This window comes from Xenopus tropicalis, chromosome 5 (genome assembly GCF_000004195.4).
Source record: "Xenopus tropicalis strain Nigerian chromosome 5, UCB_Xtro_10.0, whole genome shotgun sequence".
In the NCBI taxonomy this organism is placed as follows: Eukaryota; Metazoa; Chordata; class Amphibia; order Anura; family Pipidae; genus Xenopus; species Xenopus tropicalis.
This window is the reverse complement of record NC_030681.2, coordinates 8,154,101-8,173,501: the sequence shown is the minus strand read 5'-3', so window position 1 is coordinate 8,173,501 and position 19,401 is coordinate 8,154,101. Positions and strand designations below refer to the sequence as shown.

General features: G+C 45.3%; 1 protein-coding gene across 1 annotated transcript in view; it reads left to right on the top strand.

The window, feature by feature from the left end:
- The window catches only part of LOC100490733 (nuclear RNA export factor 1), a 40,728-nt gene extending 22,842 nt beyond the window's left edge, over positions 1 to 17,886 (top strand). Inside the window, exons 9-24 of the mRNA XM_004914799.4 lie at positions 1,246 to 1,359; positions 4,628 to 4,697; positions 5,405 to 5,493; positions 6,883 to 6,990; positions 7,887 to 7,996; positions 9,711 to 9,747; positions 10,197 to 10,262; positions 11,743 to 11,798; positions 12,595 to 12,702; positions 13,084 to 13,145; positions 13,926 to 14,041; positions 15,575 to 15,617; positions 15,999 to 16,071; positions 16,673 to 16,858; positions 17,276 to 17,336; positions 17,499 to 17,886. Of these exons, the coding sequence (XP_004914856.2) occupies positions 1,246 to 1,359; positions 4,628 to 4,697; positions 5,405 to 5,493; positions 6,883 to 6,990; positions 7,887 to 7,996; positions 9,711 to 9,747; positions 10,197 to 10,262; positions 11,743 to 11,798; positions 12,595 to 12,702; positions 13,084 to 13,145; positions 13,926 to 14,041; positions 15,575 to 15,617; positions 15,999 to 16,071; positions 16,673 to 16,858; positions 17,276 to 17,336; positions 17,499 to 17,543 (1,344 nt within the window). The 3' untranslated portion in view covers positions 17,544 to 17,886. The remainder of the gene's footprint in view (positions 1 to 1,245; positions 1,360 to 4,627; positions 4,698 to 5,404; positions 5,494 to 6,882; positions 6,991 to 7,886; positions 7,997 to 9,710; positions 9,748 to 10,196; positions 10,263 to 11,742; positions 11,799 to 12,594; positions 12,703 to 13,083; positions 13,146 to 13,925; positions 14,042 to 15,574; positions 15,618 to 15,998; positions 16,072 to 16,672; positions 16,859 to 17,275; positions 17,337 to 17,498) is intronic.
- The last annotated feature ends 1,515 nt before the right edge of the window (positions 17,887 to 19,401 follow it).

Here is a 19,401-nt window from a genome sequence, read left to right as displayed (position 1 = left end):
TTATTGGGCTGGGGGGGGGCTGTTTGTGCCTCTGGGTACTGGGAATGCCAGGGGGGCTGTAAGGTGCCACAGACAGTCACTGTTTATTGGGCTGGGGGGGGCTGTTTGTGCCTCTGGGTACTGGGAATGCCAGGGGGGCTGTAAGGTGCCACAGACACTCACTGTTTATTGGGCTGGGGGGGGGCTGTTTGTGCCTCTGGGTACTGGGAATGCCAGGGGGGCTGTAAGGTGCCACAGACAGTCACTATTTATTGGGCTGGGGGGGCTGTTTGTGCCTCTGGGTACTGGGAATGCCAGGGGGGCTGTAAGGTGCCACAGACAGTCACTATTTATTGGGCTGGGGGGCTGTTTGTGCCTCTGGGTACTGGGAATGACAGAGGGGCTGTAAGGTGCCACAGACAGTCACTATTTATTGGGCTGGGGGGGGCTGTTTGTGCCTCTAGTACTGGGAATGCCAGGGGGGCTGTAAGGTGCCATAGACAGTCACTGTTTATTGGGCTGGGGGGGGGGCTGTTTGTGCATCTGGGTACTGGGAATGCCAGGGGGGCTGTAAGGTGCCATAGACAGTCACTGTTTATTGGGCTGGGGGGGGGCTCTGTGCCTCTGGGTACTGGGAATCCCAGGGGGGCTGTAAGGTGCCACAGACATTTACCAGAACTGTTGTACAGCGCTGTGGAATATGTTGGCGCTTTATAAATAAATGATGATAATAAATAACTAAGCATATAAGGGTTAAGGTAATAAAGGGGACTGAGCCTTCCCAGGTTAAGCAGCCAATCAGATGTATAATTAGAAACAGCTGACCAATAAATGCTTGCTGCTGAATGGTTGCTATGGCATACTAAACCCCCTTTATAGAGAAATGATGGCTTTTGTATGGGCAGTATTTAGTAATGCACATTTTCACTGTACCTCCTCCATGCCAAGCAGTCCATCTTGGATCTTTGCTTATCAAGAACATGGAACTTCAAGCAGCCTATTAGTGGAACCTTTGCCAGCAATCAGACGGAACACAGACCACTACTTAGGATGATAGGAAAGTGTTCTCAGAATATATTTAGTCCACACTTTTTTAGGGCTGTGTACAGGAGAGAGGTTATTTTATTCTGCCTGGCATATTTCCCCTGTATCCCGTATATAAACATAAAAGAGAAAACAGCTAAAGTTTCCTTTGTTCATATAAAAGTTGTTCTGTAGTTTGATTTACAGGCCTCTTGGTTAATAAGCGTTTTCTTTTTTTAACAGATAGTCATCAATGTAACTCCCTCTATGTATCGCCATCATGGAAACCCAACTCTGTGCCATAGGGACGCAAAAATGGGGTCTTTGTGTCCAGGGGATAGCCTTTACTGTATCCAGGTAAGTTTTTGTCGTGTCTCCATTTGATGTAAAGGGGACACGTTGTGTGAAAAACAATATTGTGCCAATGAATAGAACTCATCTAAATATAGAGGGAATGGGCTTTCAAAAGTAGTGTTTGAAGCTGCGTTTTTGAAAATTTCTGCAAAAACCGTACTAGTCTTAGCACACTGCACTGTAGGATAGGAACCAATCAGCAGCTAGACTGACCTGATAGGGAACTGAAGCCTGTCTGTGCTTGTGTGAGTGCAGGGCTGTAATTGGCTCTCCCCTCCTATTGTGCTTCTGGCAGGGACTGTTAGGACACACCCACCCCTCATTTGATAGTAACAGGGACCCGAGAGGATCAATATGGAGCTCCAATAAAGGGGCCATTTTGACAGATAGTGTAATTTTTAGACCAAAGCGAGACCAGCACCGTATATTATTCAAAATTGCCTACAGGGTTAGGGTTTTTTCATTTCAATTTGTCTCATTCAAGGGGATTATACACTTCCCTATACATCCTTCTCTTCTGAAAGATCTCTTTTCCTATATATAAAATATACACTAAACAGGGTAACCATTGCTCTTCAGTATTGGCTGAAGGCTACTGGTACATCAGGTCAGTGGTGCGTGTAGTCAGGACCAGCAGTGATGGGACTTGCAGAGCCCAGATATTGCTTACGAAAACAATTACTTGAATTAAATGTTGGGATTTGCCACTTTTTTCTATGCTAAGTTTGTGTAACTGGTTTTAATTTGGGGAAGGGTAATAGAAAAAAAAGTAATGCTCTTCTCACCGCACCTTCCCAGAAATGCAAGGAGAGGATTATTATTATTGTTAATAAGCTCAGTAGCAAGGGAAAGCGCTGTATAAAGTGCAGCTAGGGCATTAGCACATTAGGAAGCAAATCAGGACACACAAACACAGTCAGAGCTTTATTCAGTTCCCCCTCCCAGCGAGCAAAGGAACCTGCCCTTCCTGCCTCCCACCCCCCCTGCAAATATAGAAAATCCCACCTGGGCCCCACAGCGACTGGCAGGGGCACCATCTGTTTCCTTTGGAAAACGGATCTGCAGGCAGCCGCACAGAAGGCAGTTTGCGGGCACATAAAGGCCATAAAGTGAAACTGTGTGAGTGTAATGTGCTGCACAACCCTGTGCTGGAACCAATACAGACCCATTATTACTGCCAGATTCATTTGGCCCCACATGCACCAACGTTGGCACCCGTTTAACCTACTTCTTTCCTGGTACCCAAATAAATCTTGATCCCGGTGCCATAGATATAAAGCATAAATATTAATACAGAACGTGCATTATTCTGTAGCACAGACAGCATCTGGGATTAACTGGAAGCATTGCCAGTAGCCCTAAGCTCCATGTTCCTTTGAGTTAACATTTAGTATGATGTAGAGCAGGGGTGGGCAAACTTTTTGGCTCAGGGGCCACATTGACTAACAGACGGGCCGGACCGGGCCGGCACAACGCTACGCCCGGGGCTGCCATCAGAAATTATGGGGCCTCTCAGCTCCCCCCCAGCTCCACTTTCCAGCATCCTGCAGCTCCACTACCCAGCATCTTGAAGTTCCCCACCCAAGTATCCTGCAGTTCCCAACCCCAGCATCCTGCAGTTCCCAACCCCAGCATCCTGCAGTTCCACTCCCCAGCATCTTCCAGCTTCTCCTCAAAATCCTCCCACCAGCTCCCCCCAGCATCCACCATGACCTGCGGCTCCCTCCTCCAGCGACCCCCTGCTTCCTCCGTCCCGTCCTTCTGTTCCCCGGCTCCCCAGTGCAGTCTTTTATATGGTTGCGCCACGTGCGTGCTGACGTTGTGCGCACGCACGGGCGCAACCAATCAGGGCCCGTCATTCTTTTAAGGGGGCCGGAGACGGCGGGCCGGATTGAAAGGGCTAACGGGCCGGATGTGGCCCGCGGGCCGTAGTTTGCCCACCCCTGATGTAGAGAGTAAAATTCTGAAACAATATAAGATATAATTATCCCTTATTGGTGGCAGAACAGCCCTATTGGGTTTATTTCATGGTTAAATGATTCCCTTTTCTCTGTAATAATAAAACAGTACCTGTACTTGATCCCAACTAAGATATAATTACCCCTTATTGGGGCAGAACAGCCCTATTGGGTTTATTTAATGGTTAAATGATTCCCTTTTCTCTGTAATAATAAAACAGTACCTGTACTTGATCCCAACTAAGATATAATTACCCCTTATTGGGGCAGAACAGCCCTATTGGGTTTATTTAATGGTTAAATGATTCCCTTTTCTCTGTAATAATAAAACAGTACCTGTACTTGATCCCAACTAAGATATAATTACCCCTTATTGGGGGCAGAACAGCCCTATTGGGTTTATTTAATGGTTAAATGATTCCGTTTTCTCTGTAATAATAAAACAGTACCTGTACTTGATCCCAACTAAGATATAATTACCCCTTATTGGGGGCAGAACAGCCCTATTGGGTTTATTTAATGGTGAAAATATTCCCTTTTCTCTGTAATAATAAAACAGTACCTGTACTTGATCCCAACTAAGATATAATTACCCCTTATTGGGGGCAGAACAGTCCTATTGGGTTTATTTAATGGTTAAATGATTCCCTTTTCTCTGTAATAATAAAACAGTACCTGTACTTGATCCCAACTAAGATATAATTACCCCTTATTGGGGCAGAACAGCCCTATTGGGTTTAATTAATGGTTAAATGATTCCCTTTTCTCTGTAATAATAAAACAGTACCTGTACTTGATCCCAACTAAGATATAATTACCCCTTATTGGGGCAGAACAGCCCTATTGGGTTTATTTAATGGTTAAATGATTCCCTTTTCTCTGTAATAATAAAACAGTACCTGTACTTTTTTTTGGAATTTCTGACACGCTGAGAGCATTGTTGGTGGTTTAATAAGATTTGGAGTACCCCTTTAATTCTGTTTTGTAAAGATGCCATGTGTTACAGGACTGCCCTCTGCTGATCTGTCAGAACCACAGAAGCTTCTTCTGACACTTCCCTTCTCCATTGGGACAGGATCTGTCTGTCCCTGCCTGTTCTCTCTCCTGATAGTTCTGACATTGGAGACAGTGTAGCAAAGGCCGGCATATTAACAGAGAGCTATGAGGAAGCATGTAGGACTGACTTTGGCTTCAGTGTTTCAAGAGGGAGAACCGGCAGTGCAGACTAATTGCAGTTCTATTGGCACTCATCACAGATATCTAATGCAAATGGTCAGTAAATGTTACAAGGCCCCCATGTTATTGTATTGCAGGCGTGCCTCCAGAAACGATACGATGATAGGACCGCAAGCCTCGATCTGAGCAACCTTTCTATTGATCCAGGTACAGAAATCCTTTACTTCTGCCCAATTCTTTCTAAATCCCCTTTGTTTATTCTGTCTCTGTAAAAAATACATTTACATTGACTTAATGTAACAGGTCACTTCCCAGCAGAGATGCACGTCAGTCCTTCTTATAACACTTTGTGGCTTTCAAATGGGGGTCACTGACCCCGGCAGCCAAAAAGGAGGCTACAGTTTTGTTATTGTTACTTTTTATAATTTGATTTTCTATTCACTTTCTCTCCTATTCATATACCAGCCTCTCATTCAAACAGCTCCCTGGTTGCTAAGGTTATTTGGCCCTAGCAACCAGATAGCTGCTGAAATTCCAAACTGGGAGCTGCTGGACAAAAAGTGAAATAACTAAAAAAAACACAAATAATAATAAATGAAGACCAATTGCAAATTGTCTCAGAATATTACTCTCTACACATCATAGTAACTCTGTTGCCATCTTGTGGTGAGAATTCAGAATATGCAGTATAGTGGAGAAATACTATTGTTTGCTGTGCCCAAGGAAAGGGAAAGATTGTTGCCAGGCATTGCAGTCTACAAAGGAAAACTATCCCATGACTCAAAAAATTACATTTATTCATTGTTTCATAAAAAAAAATACATACATACACACAGACTCCATGGGATTCTGCCCAGGAATAGGGTCAGTACTTTAGTCCAATTTAACATCTGTATTTAACTTTTTCTTTGTAGAGTTGCAGTCAACAAATAAATGTTTGTGCTTGAACCAAGCGTCTGATGCCGAACTGATACTGCAGCTGATAGCAGAGCATTTCCCTCAGGTACAGTGTCTGCTCCATGCAATGTATCCCGGGGGGAGTTATGGGGTACATATAGCTGCTGTATCCCGGGGGGAGTTATGGGGTACATACAGCTGCTGTGTTCCGGGGGGAGTTATGGGGTACATACAGCTGCTGTGTTCCGGGGGGATTTATGGGGTACATACAGCTGCTGTGTTCCGGGGGGGGGAGTTATGGGGTACATACAGCTGCTGTATCCTGGGGGTAGTTATGGGGTACATACAGCTGCTGTATCCTGGGGGTAGTTATGGGGTACATACAGCTGCTGTGTCCCGGGGGGTAGTTATGGGGTACATACAGCTGCTGTGTCCCGGGGAGAGTTATGGGGTACATACAGTTGCTGTATCCCGGGAGGGAGTTATGGGGAACATACAGCTGCTGTATCCTGGGGGGAGTTATGGGGTACATACAGCTGCTGTATCCTGGGGGTAGTTATGGGGTACATACAGCTGCTGTGTCCCGGGGAGAGTTATGGGGTACATACAGTTGCTGTATCCCGGGAGGGAGTTATGGGGAACATACAGCTGCTGTATCCTGGGGGGAGTTATGGGGTACATACAGTTGCTGTATCCGGGGGGTAGTTATGGGGTACATACAGCTGCTGTATCCCGGGGGGGAGTTATGGGGTACATACAGCTGCTGTATCCTGGGGGGAGTTATGGGGTACATACAGCTGCTGTAACCTGGGGGGAGTTATGGGGTACAAACAGCTTCTGTATCCCAGGGGGGAGTTATGGGGTACATACGGCTGCTGTATCCCGGGGGGAGTTATGGGGTACAAACAGCTGCTGTATCCCGGGGGAGTTACGGGGTACATACGGCTGCTGTATCCCAGGGGGAGTTATGGGGTACAAACAGCTGCTGTATCCCGGGGGGAGTTACGGGGTACATACGGCTGCTGTATCCTGGGGGGAGTTATGGGGTACATACAGCTGCTGTATCCCGGGGGGAGTTATGGGGTACAAACGGCTGCTGTATCCTGGGGGGAGTTATGGGGTACAAACGGCTGCTGTATCCCAGGGGGGAGTTATGGGGTACAAACGGCTGCTGTATCCTGGGGGTAGTTATGGGGTACATACAGCTGCTGTATCCCGGGGGGAGTTACGGGGTACATACGGCTGCTGTATCCTGGGGGTAGTTATGGGGTACATACAGCTGCTGTATCCCGGGGGGAGTTATGGGGTACAAACGGCTGCTGTATCCTGGGGGGAGTTATGGGGTACATACAGCTGCTGTATCCCGGGGAGAGTTTGGGTTAGAACTGTTATTTCATTGAAATCTCAGCTTTACAGATTTGTAGTTGGAATGGATCTGGCAGAACAGGGGGCAGTCTATTGGTCTCTGTAGGTCTCTCTCTCTTTTATTTCGTAGCTCCTCTCTTTGGATCTTAGTTACAACAACCTCTCCAGCCTTACTGACTTCTCTGGCCTCTCCGCTCTGGCCCCCCAGCTACAGAGTATGAATCTCTCTTACAACCAGGTATTTCAGCTCTGCATAGTACTCACACACTGTACGTAATGAGCAACGTCGCCAACAAATGCATATCCAAGTACAAATATTATATATCAATATAAGGCCCCTCATTGCTACCCGAGGGCAGTGCACCTCTTAAAAGGACTTTTAGTGACTTCTAATATCCTTATCATTTACAGTAGGGGGTACATTATCCCTTATAATACATGAGTGATACTCAGAGTTCCCTGTATAACTCAGCCTGCAGCCTTGTGCCTTTATATGGGCACAGAACCCCTCAGTGACTGCTAATATCCTTATCATTTACAGTAGGGGGTACATTATCCCTTATAATACATGAGTGATACTCAGAGTTCCCTGTATAACTCAGCCTGCAGCCTTGTGCCTTTATATGGGGGGCACAGAACCCCTCAGTGACTGCTAATATCCTTATCATTTACAGTAGGGGGTACATTATCCCTTATAATACATGAGTGATACTCAGAGTTCCCTGTATAACTCAGCCTGCAGCCTTGTGCCTTTATATGGGGGGCACAGAACCCCTCAGTGACTGCTAATATCCTTATCATTTACAGTAGGGGGTACATTATCCCTTATAATACATGAGTGATACTCAGAGTTCCCTGTATAACTCAGCCTGCAGCCTTGTGCCTTTATATGGGGGGCACAGAACCCCTCCGTGACTGCTAATATCCTTATCATTTACAGTAGGGGGTACATTATCCCTTATAATACATGAGTGATACTCAGAGTTCCCTGTATAACTCAGCCTGCAGCCTTGTGCCTTTATATGGGGGGCACAGAACCCCTCAGTGACTGCTAATATCCTTATCATTTACAGTAGGGGGTACATTATCCCTTATAATACAATACTGAATACAGTAGCGGGATCTGTTTTGTAGATTTGCCAGGCTCAGGAAATCAATGTGCTACACAAGTTGGAGCTGAAGGAGCTCTGGCTGGAGGGGAACCCTTTCCTTGCATCCCTGGAGAGCACCAGTACTTACTACCGGTTAGTTCCTGCCTTTTCTACTGAAGTACCTTTTGGGACATGACTCCTATTATTTCTAGCAATGCTTTTATATAATATATATATATACATTTTTTTTTTTTTTTTTTATAGTTCTGCCGCAAGAATCATTCATTAACACATTTTTTTACACAAGTTAAAAGGCCATAATATCTGTTGTGCTTATCTCCCTTATGGTGGCCATACATGGGGAGATCCGCTTGCTTGGGGGGGTCGCCAAACGAGTGGGTCGTCTCCCCATATGCCCTCCTACAGTTGGTGATATCGGGCTAATTTGGGGCAAATGATTGAATTAAAATGGTGGGTATATGGGCTGTTGGACCAAGCACCATGCCAACGATGCAGTCCCCAATCCAATGGGAAAATCAAACCTACGCAATTGAGATCTGGCCAATTTCAGGCCAGGTGTTGGTCGGGTAGGCCTGTTGGGGGTGCCCATACATGGGTAGATGGGCTACTGAATTGGTCTGAAGGACACACTTCCATGATAATATGAGAGGCCCAGCTTCTAGTTTTAGCCTTTTATAAGACTGCACTGTGCTCAGGCTGATGAGATGAAGCCTTGCTTGAACCTTTCTGTGACTCAACTGTGGTGTCTCTCATGTAACACATTGTCTGCTGCTGTGACCCGATATCACAGGGGATGGGTAGCCAGATCCTTATTGCCATTACAGCATCTCTAGCAACTCTTACGTTTGCTCATATGCAGTGCAACACGAGATTCTTTAAAAGCCTCACTGTAGGGATTCCCCTGTACTAAGCACAATTCAGCAGGAACAGCCCCCTAAGTTTGCTCATAGCCTGTACAGAGAGATACCATAAAACTATGGCACATAGGGATTCCCCTGTACTAAGCACAATTCAGCAGGAACAGCCCCCTAAGTTTGCTCATAGCCTGTACAGAGAGATACCATAAAACTATGGCACATAGGGATTCCCCTGTACTAAGCACAATTCAGCAGGAACAGCCCCCTAAGTTTGCCCATAGCCTGTACAGAGAGATACCATAAAACTATGGCACATAGGGATTCCCCTGTACTAAGCACAATTCAGCAGGAACAGCCCCCTAAGTTTGCCCATAGCCTGTACAGAGAGATACCATAAAACTATGGCAGCATAGGGATTCTCCTGTACTAAGCACAATTCAGCAGGAACAGCCCCCTAAGTTTGCTCATAGCCTGTACAGAGAGATACCATAAAACTATGGCACATACGGATTCCCCCTGTACTAAGCACAATTCAGCAGGAACAGCCCCCTAAGTTTGCTCATAGCCTGTACAGAGAGATACTATAAAACTATGGCACATAGGGATTCCCCTGTACTAAGCACAATTCAGCAGGAACAGCCCCCTAAGTTTGCTCATAGCCTGTACAGAGAGATATCATAAAGCTATGGCACATAGGGATTCCCCTGTACTAAGCACAATTCAGCAGGAACAGCCCCCTAAGTTTGCTCATAGCCTGTACAGAGAGATATCATAAAACTATGGCACATAGGGATTCCCCTGTACTAAGCACAATTCAGCAGGAACAGCCCCCTAAGTTTGCTCATAGCCTGTACAGAGAGATACCATAAAACTATGTCAGAACACACATTAATTCCAATATTATCCACTTCGAATAATCACAACAGCAAGTTACTGGTAGCGCTTTAATGCTGACCTCTTACAACTGTTCTTTATGTGTAATTATCTAGGATTGTAATGAATCATTTCCCTTCAGTACAAATACTGGTAAGTGCTGCGCCTCTGTAATATCCACATGATCTGACCGTAGGGGCTTTCTGTTCATGGGGGGGGGGCGAGTAAAGGGAATCATTACATTCCTGTTCATTAAGGCTCTTTTAGATGTTAGTGGTTTAATTAAAGGGTATATTAGCCTTCATTATATTCAGATTTCAGACTTATAAATGTCCATCGCACAGGGCCAGCATCAGGGCAACTCCAGTAAGGGGCTCTGTGACAGTGGGGGGGGTCCACCAGATGGGGTGGGTCTTGTGGTCAGTGGGTGGAGCCTTCTCATAATGGGGTGTGGTCAGGGTAGAATAAAGGTGTGACCACGGGTGTATTTTAATATGGGACCCATTACTTGACAATTCGTGTTTGTCATTCACCTTAGTAACCAAGAACTGAGCATAGCAACAGTTCCCATGACGGTAACTGTGCCCGTTCCTTTCACTTAGGATGGACATTTCTTCAAGCCGGGATGCTTTTTTGGCAAGGTCCCTAGAAGTCTCCCCCAGATCAAGGTATTTGCTTTATTGTCCATTTTTATGCTTTCCTAATGCATAATATTCACCCCTAGAAGCAGAGTGGGCTGATAGGCTGATGGCCTCAGCTGGGGGCATGTAGCAGCGGATAATAGGTTGCCGGGGGTGATGGGATAATAGAAAAGTGTGTGTGTGAGGGGGTGCTGTTCTTATTTTTTACAACAGGGAGTACATTATATATACACAAGAGTCATGTGATAGAAATGACATCTCTGAGCACCAATTTTAACTGATGGGATCACTAAGAACCATTCATAAGGATATAACTTAGAGCAGTGCTGTCCAACTGGCGGCCCCCCCTCTGTGTGGCCCCCCACCTGTCTGGCTGCTTTGATGGTTTACCCTTGTATAAGCATTAAATGGTATCAGTACTGAGATTAACTGGCCCCCTGCATGGTTCTCACCTCAGATTCAGGCTGTAATCCCTCTGTATTGTTTAAATATGTAATCCCCTGTGTTGTTCACACCTTTTAATCTATGCATTGTTCTACCCCCTGCAGTGTTCACACCTCAGGCTCAGGCTGTAATCACCCACATTGTTCCCCTGTTCACACCTCAGACCTGTATGGCACATAGGCAGCATGGGGCAGGGAGGGTATGGCACATAGGCAGCATGGGGCAGGGAGGGTATGGCACAAACAGGCAGCATAGGGCAGGGAGGGTATGGCAGAAACAGGCAGCACAGGACAGGGAGGGTATTGAACACACAGGCAGGGTAGGGCAGAGTATGGCACACACAGGCAGGGTATGGCTTAGTATGGCACACACAGGCAGTATATGGCAGGGAGAGTATGGCACATACAGGCAGCATATGGCAGACACAGGCATCATAGGGCAGGCAGAGTGTGGCACACACAGGTAGAATAGGGCAGGCAGAGTGCTACCCTATGCTGCCTGTGGGAGGTGAACCTGGCAGGGGTTTGTTCTGGGAGTTTGTTAGCAGTTGGAAATCGCCAGTAAGTGGTCCCTTAGGTGTGTAATTATGTACTGGGGGTTGCTCTGCTATCCACAGGGGAGGAGAAGATATATGGATTTTAGGGTGTGTCTTAATATGACATAATATAATTCTTTCACATATGAATGATGGTTGATATCCCTGCAGTGAGGACCAAGCATTTGGGTTTTTTCTGCACTACCACCATTGTGATAAAATGGGTGTGGTTTCAAGTGGGTGTGGTTTAAAAGGGGGCGTGGCTTCCATTAGCGGCCCTCCACCATGTATGCGCAAGAAATTCCAGCCCTCGGCACCGCAGAAGTTGGACAGCACTGACTTAGAGAATATTCATGGCTCTTATGTATTATACCAAAAAGCTCCACTTCCCCTTTAAATGTCACATATTTGTATCTTCCTGAACCTTTTGTACTTGTGACTCAGTATTCCAAGATGGCGTCCCTTTTATTTCTTGCCTCTCCGCTAAAGTAGCCGCTCGTTTAATACAAATCTCGCTGTCGTCTCTAGGGCAGTTTCTTCGTAAACGAAGATCTCCGAGCGTTTCTGGTGCCGTTTGTGAGCCGGTGAGTCGGATCGTTTAAGTGGTCGTTATCTTGCACTTCTATTGGTCGGTAGGAACCGCGGGCATTCTACGTATATACTGTGTGTAAATTAGGGATGCACTGAATCCAGGAATCAGTTCAGGATTCAGCCTTTTTTGGCAGGATCCGGCTAAATCCACACACCTGGCCGAACCGAATCCTACGTGGATGTTGAACATTTTTAACATTTAACCCTTACAAAATCTAACTAGCATGATAATTAGGGTTCAGTTCGGTATTCGGCCAAATCCTTTACGATGGATTGGGGGGTTCGGCTGAATCCGAAAAAGCGGGTTTAGTTCATCCCCAGTGTAAATTACACTATGCACCGAATCCAGGATTTGGTTTGGGATTTGGAGATGATTTGACCTTTCTTAGGAAGGATTTGGCCAAATCCAAGTGTCTGGCTGAACTGAATCATGTGAGAGATTCTATTTAACCCTTCCGAAAGCAAATTAGGACTTGTTTCGGTAATTGGCCAAATCTTTCATGAAGATTCGGGGTTCCGCCAATTCAAAAATAAAGAATTTGGTGCATCCCTAACTGGAACCCACCCAATCACTGTCGCCCTGACATAAGCCACACCCATTATAAATATTGCCCCCTTTTGTCTTTTTACCCCTTTTTCTAATAAACCTCCAGTTATTTATTCATATTTAATTGCCCTAAAGCTGTGATTATATAGGTTGTAGATTAGAGAAGGGGCAATATTGCACACATGGCGGGGGGGAGACATAATATGCTCTGTATATATATATTTTATTTTCATATTTTTTAGATATTTCACAATATATGATTCTACTCAGCGCCAGCAGCTGCTGCCTCTGTACCATGAGAACTGTTGCTGCTCTTTCAGTTTGCCGAATGTTTTGCTTCCGCACATTTGGTGAGTATCCGAGGCTGAGATATTTGCTCTACGTTTCCTTTATGGGTGGGGGCTGCCATACTGCTTGCCCTGCCAGAGGCATTCTTTATTGCCTGCTAATAGAAACAGGGCCATGTAGGTATAGATACCTTGGGCTGCTTCCCCTCCTGACTACCTGTCTCACAGAAACCATGTCTCTTCCCCTCTAGCCGAGACTCCAGCTCCCACAATTCCTTGCACACACGTCGTTATATGTTTATACATTTGTGTGACAGGTAACATGAATCAAACACACATGGAGGAAATTGCATTGGCTTTGAGATTGTCTTTAAAAATCCCTAAAACAAGATAAAATCTGTATATTTCTGTTCTACAGAGAGTCCAGTAACTGTTTGTGTTTAGTGTTGAACAGGCGAAGGAGTACCTGAAAGAGAACCGGAACCTCCTGCGGGTTAAAAGAGCAGGTTTGTGTTTCTCATTGCCGTATCCCATGATCCCTTGCCCTATGGCTCATGTAACACACAGCCCATCCCTACATATGATAGGCACAGAATACACAATTACTGTATAAAGTCTTGCACTCACAGGTGAATTTGTGGACACAATCCATTGGCACACTGTAATAGCCAATCAGAGGGGGCTGTAGGTGCAACCAGTGACAACTAGCATTCAGGTAGTAGACAAGTAGTCCCTTTATCATTTAAGGGGGAAGGAAAAGTACAATTACTGAGGGGTGGCAAAATGGTAGGCACCGCCTAACCTGATACCCTGGGCGGGTGCTCCCATTGGCAGGAAACTGCACCGGCCCAGGGTGTCTGTGACTAAGAGTTCCATAGTAGGGTGATTATTATTATTGCCCCCTACGATTTTGGTACCCAGGACTGATGTCAGGGGCACAGAGGAAGAGGGAGCCCCAGACTGGCGGAACAGGGTTGGTTTGGGTGGGTCATACAGGCAATAGCCCAGCAGTGGCTCCTCCTCTACAAGTGGTTATGTTGCAGAACCAGCTTTATGACCCAAAAATTAGTTTAGTTTAGGTTAATATATTTAACTGGGGGATAAATGCTCACATTTTTAAGGGGATCATGGAGACCTAACAGAACAGCTTGGGGAGCCGAAAAGTGAACCATCCTTTTCATATGGCCGTGCCCTATTATTAAGCTTTGCACTCAAACTTGTGCTAAACTTTCAGCTTTATTTCCCCTTTATGGTCTGGTTTCTAACTCTCTTTGGGTTCTTTGTAGCACTAAGGCAGCAGCTGATGAAGTACAACCGACTGCAAGTGGTGGGATTCCTGTGCAACCTTCCCAGGACTGAGCATGACCTGAGCTCCTTCACTTTGGATGTCTGGTTTCAGACTGTAGGTACCCTAACATAGGAAATATGTGTTTATATAATGTGTGTGTATATAAGGTACATATGTATATAGTGAATAAATTACCCCCTATTGTAAAATATAGGGATATTATAAGTCCCCGAGGAGTTCCTTATAATATATAGTGAATAAAGTACCCCCTATTGTAACATATAGGGATATTATAAGCCCCCGAGGAGTTCCTTATAATATATAGTGAATAAAGTACCCCCTATTGTAACATATAGGGATATTATAAGCCCCCGAGGAGTTCCTTATAATATATAGTGAATAAAGTGCCCCCTATTGTAACATATAGGGATATTATAATCCCCCGAGGAGTTCCTTATAATATATAGTGAATAAAGTACCCCCTATTGTAACATATAGGGATATTATAAGTCCCCGAGGAGTTCCTTATAATATATAGTGAATAAAGTACCCCCTATTGTAACATATAGGGATATTATAAGCCCCTGAGGAGTTCCTTATAATATATAGTGAATAAAGTACCCCCTATTGTAACATATAGGGATATTATAAGCCCCCGAGGAGTTCCTTATAATATATAGTGAATAAAGTACCCCCTATTGTAACATATAGGGATATTATAAGCCCCCGAGGAGTTCCTTATAATATATAGTGAATAAAGTACCCCCTATTGTAACATATAGGGATATTATAATCCCCCGAGGAGTTCCTTATAATATATAGTGAATAAAGTACCCCCTATTGTAACATATAGGGATATTATAATCCCCCGAGGAGTTCCTTATAATATATAGTGAATAAAGTACCCCCTATTGTAACATATAGGGATATTATAAGTCCCCGAGAAGTTCCTTATAATATATAGTGAATAAAGGGCCCCCTATTGTAATATATAGGGATATTATAAGTCCCCGAGAAGTTCCTTATAATATATAGTGAATAAAGTGCCCCCTATTGTAACATATAGGGATATTATAAGCCCCCGAGGAGTTCCTTATAATATATAGTGAATAAAGTACCCCCTATTGTAACATATAGGGATATTATAAGTCCCCGAGAAGTTCCTTATAATATATAGTGAATAAAGTACCCCCTATTATAATATCCCTATATTTTAAAATAGGGGGTACTTTATTCACTATATATTATAAGGAACTCCTCGGGGGCTTATAATATCCTCATATTTTACAACAGGAGGTACTTTATTATAATATACAAGTTTTAGTGAGACAGAAATGACATCACTAAGCTCCGATTAAAACTGATGACATCACTAAGCACCATTTATAAGGATATAATTTACAGTTTGGTCCCATAAGGAAATTACCCAACTGTACATTATATGTATATAATGCATACTATAAGTGTGGGTAATAATATAATACCCAGTGGTGCTGCTTTGTGGGCCGGCCTACACACACTTGCAGCTGTTTGACCCAGGGTTCAGCTTTATCCTTGTGTGATTAGGAGAGGTTCCTGTCCCGTTAGCGGAACTTAATACTAAATGTATTGCTCTGCTATTAAAGCTTCATTTTTGTGTTTTTCCAGCCTTCACTCATTGGCTTTTCTGTGGCCGGAATATTTAAAGAAGGTAAGTTCTAGAATTCTTAGTTCGGCCAGAGGCTTTAGCCAAATCCAAATCCTGCTGGAAAAGGCTGAATCTTGGCCAAATCGTGGATTCGGTGCATCCCTAACAATTATAAATACAGTAACTCCCCATGCCTGGCTATACAGAACTGGGAATCTCTGGAAATGTATTTGCTTGTTGATTGGCCAGTTATTCCTATTATCCTCAGCCAATGAACAGTTCACTTTGCACATCAGTCCCTTCCTTTCCCTTATGCTCTTCTCTGTCCCATTACCCTGTATGTATGGGAGCTGCCCCCCATCTCTAGTCACAGTGACCCCCCACAAACCCAGAGACATCCTGTGATGCACTCATGTATTATATTTATATTAATGTATCCCACAGAGAGCCCGAAATGGAAGAAACTGTGCAGATCATTCAGAAGGTCCTTCCTGATTGTGCCGGCAATGGAAGCCTGGTGAGATACACACGTTTGCCCCTTAAGGGGTTAGTTATACACTTTACTGCTGCGCTGCAAGTTGGAGTGATATTCCCCCCCCCTCACCCCCAGCAGCCGATCAGCAGAACAATGGGAAGGGAGCAAGATAGCAGCTCCCAGTAGGTATCAGAATAGCACTCAATAGTAAGAAATCCAAGTCCGGCTTGGGACTCCTCCAGTTACATGGGAGTAGGAGAAACAATAGGTTAGCTGAAAGCAGTTCTAATGTGTAGCGCTGGCTGAAAGCTCAGACTCAGGCACAAGGCACTGAGATGGCGCCTACACACCAATATTACAGCTACAAATACATTTGTTGGTACAAGAATAAAAGGTTAAATGGCAGAGGGAATTATTTGCTGTGTAACAGTGTCATTTAGAGATAACAACTATCCCATAAATATCATGACCGTGTCCCCTTAAAAGTACCTGTTACTGTATGTGGGTCTGTACAGTGAATAACACTATGTGGCAACCGCGTATGAGGACGCTGGTGGGTTGGTGCCCTTGGGGGTATATGGGGGTACATCGCTGGGTGTGTTAGTTGTGCTCTTCAGCCAGTTTGATTTTCTCTCTCTCCCAGTGCCCAGATTTTGAATGACCAGTTGGTGATAATAAATTCCTACGTGGATCAGTATGAAGACAAATGTGGACCTGCGTCCCCTGACCCGGGCTCCCCTGGCAGTAACGTAGCGCTGTGCGATGGGAATATGGCCGTACTCAGAAATTTCTCAGAATCTACCGGAATGAAGGTGGAGTGGGCACTCAAGTGAGTTCGCTGCCTCCTTGTCATTGTCACATTTCTCCCTGCCTGTCCCCCATGGTCACACACAATCCCAGCCTCAGTGAGGTTCATGATCTGTAGCCATTGTGATTGGATGCCCTGTATGCGTTTAACAACACCGTAGGTATAAAAGCACCAATAGCGGAAGGTCTATTACTGCCTATAGAAATGTGTCTCTAATGTGGGAGGCAATATGGCAGCTCCCAGTCATATATAAATGCACTGACAGTAAGCTCTGTGGTCTAATTGTAAATAAAGTAGCTCTCGCTCAGTATAGTAGAACAAATGCACAAAAAAAGTCGATACAGAAAAAAGTTAAGCTTGGAATAGTCCTTCCGAAAGGTGTGGGTTAACCAATTAATTGCCTGGCAGCTTGTAAAATCGCAGTTTGTTTTGTCCCAGATGCCTTGAAGACAATAACTGGAATGTGGAACAAGCACAAGACGTATTCAGTCTCTTGAAGGTATTTTGTTTTAACCCTTTCAATGCTGCAGTATGTGTTGCCAGTACAGCCTAGTACGGTAGCATTGCCACGCTGGCACGATGGGACGCCGGTAACATCAGCTCCATGTGTTTTTTTCCATGTTCTCACTTGCTCGTTTCCACCGTGTTTTGTTTTCCATAGGAAAAGGGAACAATCCCTCAAGATGCCTTCCAGGCGGCCATGTAAGCCCCTTGTGCGTTGATCCTGCGCAACTCCATGCCCCGAGCTCAGAGACCGCTCATTTATTAACCCTGCTTCTGATTGGGCGCTCCATCCACAGGTGTGTGGCTTCCTGCAGCTCACTAAATAACTGCACTTCCTCCTTCCCTGTTGTTGCTAAGGCGGCGTCCCCAGGCTGCGTTAGGTATGAGTTGTTTCCTTTGAGCCCCGCAACACCGCCGGTTCCCTTGTTTGGAAATATAACCTATTGGTTTTTATGCTTTTTGTAAATGTTAAAAAAAAAGACCTTTGTGCAATTTGGTTTCTAAATATTATTTTGTTTGTCTTAAATACAATCCGTTAAAGTTGGCGTGGGAGTGTTTCATTGCTGACTCGCTCAATAGTAAGAAACCCAAGTCTGGCTTGGGACTCCTCCAGTTACATGGGAGTAGGAGAAACAATAGGTTAGCTGAAAGCAGTTCTAATGTGTAGCGCTGGCTGAAAGCTCAGACTCAGGCACACTTTACTGCTGCGCTGCAAGTTGGAGTGATATCCCCCCTCCCCCCAGCAGCCGATCAGCAGAACAATGGGAAGGGAGCAAGATAGCAGCTCCCAGTAGGTATCAGAATAGCACTCAATAGTAAGAAATCCAAGTCCGGCTTGGGACTCCTCCAGTTACATGGGAGTAGGAGAAACAATAGGTTAGCTGAAAGCAGTTCTAATGTGTAGCGCTGGCTGAAAGCTCAGACTCAGGCACACTTTACTGCTGCGCTGCAAGTTGGAGTGATATCCCCCCCCCCTCACCCCCAGCAGCCGATCAGCAGAACAATGGGAAGGGAGCAAGATAGCAGCTCCCAGTAGGTATCAGAACAGCACTCAATAGTAAGAAATCCAAGTCCGGCTTGGGACTCCTCCAGTTACATGGGAGTAGGAGAAACAATAGGTTAGCTGAAAGCAGTTCTAATGTGTAGCGCTGGCTGAAAGCTCAGACTCAGGCACAATGCACTGAGATGGCGCTATCCCCACCTACAGGTGGGCAATATTGGGCTAATTTGGTCGTTTGGCCCTGGGGTGTCAGTCGATCCAACTAATTTTTAAACCTGCCCGATCGAGATCTGGCCGTTTTCAGGTCAGGTATCGGTTGGGCAGGCTCGTCGGTAGTGCCCCTACATGGGCCGATAAGCTGCTGAATTGGTCTAAGGGACTGATATCAGCAGCTAAAATGGGCCCGTGTAGGGGCACCTTAAGAGCTGTAGAAGCGAGTGCCACATCACTGAGCCAATGCAGCCCTCCACCTGACCAGAAAATCACCTGCCCAATAGATATCTATGATTGTCAGGCAGATATCTGTCAGTGAGGGCCCCATACACAGGCGGATAAGCTGCTCAATTGGTCTGAGGACCTGAATCGCCATCTTAAATCTGCCCTTATACGGCCGCCTTAAGTTACTGAGAAATGAGACGTCAGGGTGTTGCTCTGCTTAGAACTGACCAGAAAAACCTCAGATGACTTCTCTGTTAACTTTATTTAATCAGCATCACAAGATTCTCCATTTTGGCCAACTGGTTACAGACGTGTGTTAGTTTGTGAGAAATGGAACTCGTGCTGATTAACCAATGAGGTTCATGAGCAGAGGAGTCATGTGACACGGCTATAGTTAGTCTGAGCAACATCACAAGATCTTCCGTTCCCCGTCACTTTGGCCGACTGGCTGCTTAGAACGCACCATAGAAACATCTGATGTCTCTTAAATAAAGAAGGTGCAGGGCTCAGAGCTCCCTCCTTTCAGAAGGCTGCAGCTCACTGAATTCAGGGGGGGCCTGCTAAGCAAGTAAGTACAGGGCTGAAGAGCCCCCTTTGGGGGGAAGGGTTGGTGGGACCCCAG